The sequence below is a fragment of the Culex pipiens genome, unplaced genomic scaffold (assembly GCF_016801865.2).
Source record: "Culex pipiens pallens isolate TS unplaced genomic scaffold, TS_CPP_V2 Cpp_Un0173, whole genome shotgun sequence".
NCBI lineage: Eukaryota > Metazoa > Arthropoda > Insecta > Diptera > Culicidae > Culex > Culex pipiens.
In genome coordinates, this window is record NW_026292990.1 from 5,325 (window position 1) to 13,110 (window position 7,786).

Below are 7,786 nucleotides of genomic sequence, written 5' to 3' on the forward strand. Positions count from 1 at the left end.
ACCCCTTTTTTATAGTAATTTCCCAAAATAAGATATGTTCTATGGTGAAAAAACATAAAGGCTACTGTAGAATCATGGTAAAAATAACCATAGAATTTATCGTGTGATAACCATAAAATCTACTGTTGGTTTATAGTAAAACTTTATGCGGGTGCCAGTTTTTAAAAATGTTTCGGTTATAACAGCAACATGCACGTTATGAACTCGTAAAAAGTTGAAAAATTCATTTTCTTTCGCTTTTAAAGAGCGAGCATTAAAATTCATAATATTGATGGAATTACTTAGATCCATGATTAAACTTCAGGGTAAGAACAACATCATTCGCAAATTTTAATCCAATCTGGATAGCTTCCATCATGGATGTAGCATTACTCATTGTTTGAATCAAACCAAACAGTGAGTTTTGCAAAAAAGTCATTTTTTCAAACGTAACATCGCCGAGATCAGAAGATCCCAAAGCGTTGCCAGCAGAAAAATTTTCAAATGAAATTTGAGGTACCTGCCCAATTTGAAGATTGGTAGAGGATTTAAAATTCGTGGATGAACCCGAACCCGAAACGACGTTGGCATAAGAAATACCATTGCTGTTACCTAACTTTTCCATGGTAGGGGTATTGTTCGAGTGAGACAGCACGAACGTTTGATTTAAAGATGCAGGTACAACCTGACTTTGAGAAAATTTCGGTTTGGTTTTCGGCTGATGCTTAGCACGAGAATCCAAAACCTTTTTTCTGATGGGGCAATCCCAGAAATTTGATTTGTGATTTCCACCACAATTTGCACATTTAAATTGGGTGACTTCTTTCACGGGACAATTGTCCTTGTCGTGAGAAGAATCCCCGCAAACCATGCATTTTGGAACCATGGTGCAATGATCAGTACCGTGACCGAATGCCTGGCAACGCCGGCACTGGGTCAGATTCTGGCCATTACCGCCATGTTTCTTAAAATGCTCCCACTTTACCCGTACATGGAACAAAAACTGAACTTTGTCCAAAAGTTTCAAATTGTTGATTTCATTTCTGTTGAAATGAATCAGATAAAATTGTGAAGTCAAACCAAAGCGAGAAATATTCCCGTTTGATTTTTTCTTCATTGGTATCACTTGGGATGGGGCAAAGCCAAGCAACACCTTAAGTTCGTTTTTGATCTCATCCACCGACAAGTCGTTGGAGAGACCTTTCAGGACCGCCTTGAATGGACGAGCATTCTTGGTCTCATACGTGTAGAAATTGTGTTTGTGGTTTTTCAAATAACCAACAAAAGTTTGGTGATCTTGTAAAGATTCCGTCAACAAGCGACATTCTCCTCTTCGACCAAGCTGGAACGAAACCTTCAAATTGCAAGTTTCCTTGCAATTCTTCAGTTGCGTTCGAAAGCTGGCCAAATCGGAGACGGAAGTCACTACAATTGGCGGAGCCTTTACCCGTTTCTCGACGGCAGAAGGCTCAGTACGAGGAGAAGGATCCTTGTCCACAGTTTCGGATAAAACACCGAAACCGTTTGCCAATGGAATTGGAGAATTGACCTCACTTTCAGAATCAGAATCAGACCTCGGATGAGGCTGTTTTCTTTTTCTGTTTCCGTTAGCCGATTTAGCGTTCAAACGCTTCACCGACGTAACGACCAAATCTTCAGAAGATTTGCGTTTACCTTTGTTTTGACGCATTTTGCAAGCAAAGTTCTCTTTAAAAGATGGCTTCGTTTGTAAAATACAACAAAATTTCAGGTGGGGTTAGTCTTGAAAAGACTGTTTAGAATTTTGGAATGTAACTCAGGTAGTCTTTAAAAAGACTGTGAATTTTGTTTGAAATAACCAGGGCTGTGGAGTCGGAGTCGGAGTCGGAGCCGGAGTCGGTGGAGTCGGGTCTTTTTGGGGACCTAGAGTCGGAGTCGGAGTCGGAGTCGTCAAAACTCGAACAGATGGAGTCGGAGTCGGAGCCGGAGTCGGCTAAATTTTATGAGCTGGAGTCGGAGTCGGAGTCGGAGCCGAAAATTTCTGATAACCCGGAGTCGGAGTCGGAGTTATCTAAAATTCAAAAAAAAATATGTTTTTTTATTGTTAAGTATTTGTCATAATGCATGTTAATTCACAAAACTTCTCATATTTTTAATTGTTATTTTTTTAGTTGCATGCGTTGCCATTTTTTCATTAAAGAGATTTATCATATACCATTGTGTTTTTGAAGCAGTTTCATTGTGATTGGAAAGCTCTAATTGTGTTATTTTACTATGATCACTTATCTGGTAATCCTCTCTAACCCAAGTATGGAGTATCATAACTAAAAAAAATAAACAATATTGGTTTTGTAGTCAGACATATTCAGTTGATTTATGACTGCTTCCTTTTGCCTATATTTATGTACCCTTTCAATTCAAATTTGACCAAATTTAATCCAGTTCTTTGTGAAAAAAGAACACAAACAGTCATATTTTACCCCGATAGCGAATGTTTTGGAGATTTTAAGTGAAATTAGTTACGAGGTACATAAAAAGATTGTAAATTGAAAAAAAAAATCACTGACAGTATAATACTTCCACCATACATTCAACTATTATAGCAATCTTTTACTTTGGACTCAACATACGCATTTTTTTTATGTATGTATGTATGTATTTGAACCCCCGTCTTGGCAGGACTCGGCCATGACCACAGTATATTTCAACTGAGACGGTTCGCCACCGTATATCTCAAGAACCTTTGAAGCGAATACCTTTCTCTGGCTAACGATTTCTTCTGGAATAGGGACGTGGCGTTACATCGTGCTGCCACCTGGTTTTTTTAAGCGCAAGAGTGTAAAAGTGCTGAGTCATCGTCTAAAAATAGACGGCGTCCTATCTCGCCCAGCAAAATGAAGTCGATAAAGTAGTCAGTTTCGATGCGAAAAAGTGGAAAACGTGGTCTAAAAATAGCGACGCCATCCCCCTATTGTACAGACATAGATCGGTAATGCAGATGACTCGGGCCAGGCAATCCACGACTCCCTCGTCCAGTTCATGAGTATATGAGATGGCCCTGGGCTGTTTTGAGACGGTGTTAGTAATATATAATGGTTTGATATGTTATACCTTGTGACATTATTTCACCACTACGGATCAATTCAGTTCTAGAGCATTAACTCCATGATGGCCGACTGGGTAGCGTCCTAGACCATCAATCCAAAGGTGTGAGTTTGAATCCCACCTGATTCTTAAAGGTTTTTTTGTTCATATTCAAAGTTCAATTCCTGATTCCAAATTTCAAGTGAACCGACCGGGATTTGATCCCTGAACCTTCTGCTTTCGAGGCAGAAGCCGCAACCATTGAGCCACGGAGCCGGTATTCAACATACGCATTTTGTTTATCACTAAGTACAAAAATAAAGTGTCGCGTTCAAAATATTTGAAACTGACAAAAAATATCTTTAAAAAATGCAACTAGTTTTGAAATAATCATTGAATATGTTAAATATATCGATTATCTTAATGTTAACTATTTATCTACTAAAATCTGAAAGCGTTGATCCTTAAGCAAACTATTTTGATATCGTTGCAAATTATCGTTGAACAAATCTCTAGATTTCTGTACCGAAAAGGACATAATAAAAAAAAACAAAAATTATAGGATTTCAATTTATTTGTCAAATATTATTCAACCGGTAAGAATTTTCTCATAATGTATATGTCCCACGCCAATATGACGAAATGTGATTATTACCATATCCGAGACCTAGAAAACATTTTACACGCGGATTTTAATTTTGTTTTCCAATTTTAGTATTTTTCATATATTTTTATGGAGGCGCACGATCATTCATAAAGCTTCGTTTTAGGTGTAGATTCAAGAAGTATCGCGCACCTCCGTTCTTAATTTATAGAAAATTTTAAACTTAAAATAAATTAAAAATCCCTAAGTAAAATATTTTCTAGGTCACGGATATTTCAAAAGAACCCCTTAAGAGTCCCTTCCATGAAAAAATTTCTTAGATACATTGATTTGCGATAATAATCTCCTTCAGCCATGGCGTGATGTCCATGTACGTCTTAAAAAAATCAATGGAGCTAAGTTTCGTTTAAAATTGTTATTCAAAAAATCAAGGTAGCACAGTGACTATCAAACAGTGCTTCTCATAAATGTCAGCCAAAAGTAAGCAAATTGAATTTATATATTAAATCGATCATTAAGGCTAAGTTTCTTTTAATGATTCATTCAAAAAATATTAATTTAACGGTGCACATCAACCAAAGCTTTTGCACTCAGATTTTTGTTACAGACATTTTAGTATCTTTAAAACTAAGGGAACTATCGGTATATTTTTGTATTCATCCCCTACTATTTACAAAACGATTTACAACAAAATTTGTCAATTTTTATAATCAATTTTTTTTAGGATTGGGTCCGTAAGTTTATCAATTTTAGAATAAGAAGACAATAATTTCCTTGGTTGCTGTGCACCCTTAATATTCTAATTTGTTAGCTTTTCGTAAATTAAATGTAAATTTAACGTTAAGCAAATAAATCCAAATTTACTTACAAAATAGTTCTTCTGAAAATGCCTTCAAAACAGCAGATATTTTCGATTACTGTTTCAATGACGTTTAAAACTTGTCATCTAGATACTTTTTTTCCGTTCTGTGTTTCTAGCTTATTTCCCTTAAGAAAAACATGTCACTTAGAGAGTATTTACATAATCCTATTTATCAATGCTTTCAAAAAAATAGTTAACTAACTTTTGAAACATTAAAAAATATATGGAGTCGGAGTCGGAGCCAACCATTTGTTGAAAGCTGGAGTCGGAGTCGGAGCCGGAGTCGGCTAAAGTTGGCAGGCCGGAGTTGGAGTCGGAGTCGGAGTCGGTTGGAGCTGAAAGCCGGAGCCGGAGTCGGAGTCGGAGTCGGATAATCTCAGAAAGCCGGAGTCGGAGTCGGAGTCGGAGTCGTTTGAAACATGGCCCGACTCCGCAGCCCTGGAAATAACTCTGAGCTTAGGTAGTAAAAAATACCGCAGCTCTAGTGTCCGTTCACCACGAAGGTTCGCAAGACACTGCTTCTTCCACTTTAGCGGCAACAGCTAACGCCAACAAGCTGCCGTACAAGATCAACAACAACCTTCACGCGAATGCGCAAGCGCATTTGTACCCGCTTTTTAACGGAGTGGCGCCCAGAATTATCACCGTGGTCACCGTGTTACCATTAGTGACGGTGTGGTGGAAGGCAGAACAACCACTATCAGCCATCGAAAGTCCGAGACGCGGACGGAGGAGGTCGGGGTCACGGACACGAACACGAACCCGGCGGATCACATGGCGTTGCTGGAGCGTTTTTGATCGAGAACGAACAGGTAGGTTCGGTAGGATGAATAAGTAGTTAGGTTTAGATTCACGAGTTGAACTTTTTTTTTTCTCCTCTCAGGGGGGTACTTCAAAGGTACCAGGTAACCGTTGCCGTATCATCGCCGGTCAGCTCCAAAGCATCAAGCAACCCGACGACACCACCTTCCGGAAGTTCGCATACTATTCTGTAGCAGCAGCAACAACAACAGCAGTCTCATTTCGCATCCGATGGCGGGATTACCTTCGGAGCGGGCTAGCCGTATGCAACACCTCGTCCAAGATTCGATCAATTGGATAGAACAACTCTAGAGACTATGGTAGTATGATGAACTCGCACAATCATCCACCACCGAAGATGGGAAGTTCGCGTCGCCACCACAGTCAATGTTCGACGCGTTGGCATCCCGAAACCAAAGTCACATTGAACTTGCGAAAGCGGCCGCGGTTGACCCCGGCGATTGCACCATCGCAGAACCATCAATTGGCAGCGCCGAGAAGCAAGCTATCCTCGTAGAACCAGTTCAGTATCATCCCGAACCAATCGGAAAGTACCAGAATCTACTACCGAACGGAGGAAGTGGCAGTAACTGGGTCACAAACCTGGTGCAGGATTTTAAACCCCGAAGCGCGGATGAGCCTGCTGCTGTTGCGCTGCGGCAGGAGTTTGGAGACTTTGAGGCGGCCTTTGGGACGCAGCAGGCGAACAAACTAGCTTCCGGCGGAGTGGTCTCAAGAAGGATTTGTTCTGTGGATTGAGTCCAAGAAGCGGTTCGCCTGCAACGTTGTTCGGAAGGATGTTACAGCCGACCTTTGCGTCAGCGCCGCGTGCCAACGACTCGCTGTCAGTCCTGAGCGAACTTTCGCTGGGCAGTACCAACGGTGAGTTTTGGATGAAATGTTAAACTTCTTACAAAGGGTCTAATTTAATGCGGATGAAAAACGTACATTTTCTTTCTGTCATTTCAGCTGGCGCCGAGTTGACCTGGAGTACGCGGGATCTTCGTCAGTTACTACAGGAGACGCCCGAAATTCATTCCGAGGAGGGGTTGGGCGTGTTTGAAAGAGGATTGGATGGCTTGGCGGGACCGAGGATTCCGGAGAAGCTTTTTCGTGTTGATCGAAAGGATTTTTGGAGATACGACGCGGCACTGGCTGCGCTTGGTGATCTCCACGTCGCACCAGGATTCGAGTGCAAGTTGAAGAGGGGTCCGGATGTCGTAGATCGGTCACGCTACCAGCACCACCATCAGAACCACCCCGGGTGAACGCGCCAATCCTATTCAACAGTACAAATTGCTCCTCTTCAATCGCTCGACTGTCCTTCCAGCAGACAGGCAGCTCATCTTCCACGAAAAAGGAAAGCGGCGGAATAAACAATGTCAAGTTCTCCGTCACTGTCGCCGTTGCTCCGGTAAGTAGCCAATCATTCCAAATCTCAAACTCCTTCTAAATCAAATTATCTTCCAGAAAATCCCCCGTATGGACAAACTCGATGAAAGTTCCGGAAGAAGCCGCCTTTGAACAACCCGCTGATTGTGGTTCCAAGCGGGAACTGGAGAAAAACCTACGTCTGCTTCGTCCATCCCAAAGATTGCTACCTGAAGACAAGGCTAGACGACCAGAAGGTTGACCACCTGACTTCGGTGCAGTGAATTGGCCGCGCCAGCCCAAAGTTGGACAAACGCGGGCCAAGCGCGCCCTCGAGAGCTCCATGTCCTCCCAGCTCGCGGCAAAAAATACCAACCTAAGCAAGCACATGCGGGGACGGCCGTCGCAACTCCAAGCCTACGACGAGTTGAACGAGCAGAATGTTCTCAACAAATTGTTCAAACTCCCCGCGGAACCCAGCTCCGTCTTCACCACCGGGTACTTCCCACTCGCGCGTAACGTGACAGTCCCCCAGCAGATCCTGTGAATTGCCGAAACGTTCGCCAATGAATTGGCCGACTTGCGCGTGGGCCAGGCGCGTCCTCGATGACCAAGGAACCGCCGATGCGGCTAAGAATTCGTAACGAGATCCTCCTGAAACTCTCCGTTCCCCACCAGGGATGCCACATGATTTTTTAAAATGTCTGTGAAAAAGTCTGTGTATGTCTGTGCCTTTGTCTAAAATTCGAATATATCAATTTACACTCATAGAAATCCATCAAAAATTGTGTTTTTAAGCATTTGAAGACTAACTAAATAAGTTTTGATTAATATTTTTACAAAATAACAAATTAATGAAGTTTTTAAAAAGTCTGTGCACCTCAAAAAATGTCTGACACGAGCTCAAATGTCTGTGAAACACAGACAAATCTGTGTATCTGGCATCCCTGTTCCCCACAATGCCGTAATCCTTAACAAGGCCATCCACAACCGTTCCAAATGTTTGTTGAAACATAAGAAATAAAGTTTGTTTTTTATTTATCAAGAAGTTTTATTTCATTGGCAATTTTCCTGAATTTTGTTATAAATTGCACCTATTTCAATTT

General features: G+C 41.6%; 1 protein-coding gene across 1 annotated transcript; it reads left to right on the top strand.

Moving 5' to 3' along the window:
- The first annotated feature begins 4,955 nt into the window (after positions 1-4,955).
- Positions 4,956-7,239, top strand: LOC120432002 (uncharacterized). The gene is made up of 3 exons (XM_039597134.2): positions 4,956-6,191; positions 6,279-6,723; positions 6,780-7,239. Exons 1-2 carry the CDS (start codon positions 6,107-6,109, stop codon positions 6,575-6,577), a joined length of 384 nt encoding a protein of 127 aa, XP_039453068.1. The 5' UTR covers positions 4,956-6,106; the 3' UTR covers positions 6,578-6,723; positions 6,780-7,239.
- Positions 7,240-7,786: the final 547 nt, after the last annotated feature.

Coding starts and splice junctions, on each gene's coding strand:
- LOC120432002 (XM_039597134.2), top strand. CDS start 6,107: ATGTTACAGCCGACCTTTGCGTCAGCGCCGCGTGCCAACGACTCGCTG. Junction 6,192..6,278: donor TTCGCTGGGCAGTACCAACG/GTGAGTTTTGGA, acceptor CTGTCATTTCAG/CTGGCGCCGAGTTGACCTGG.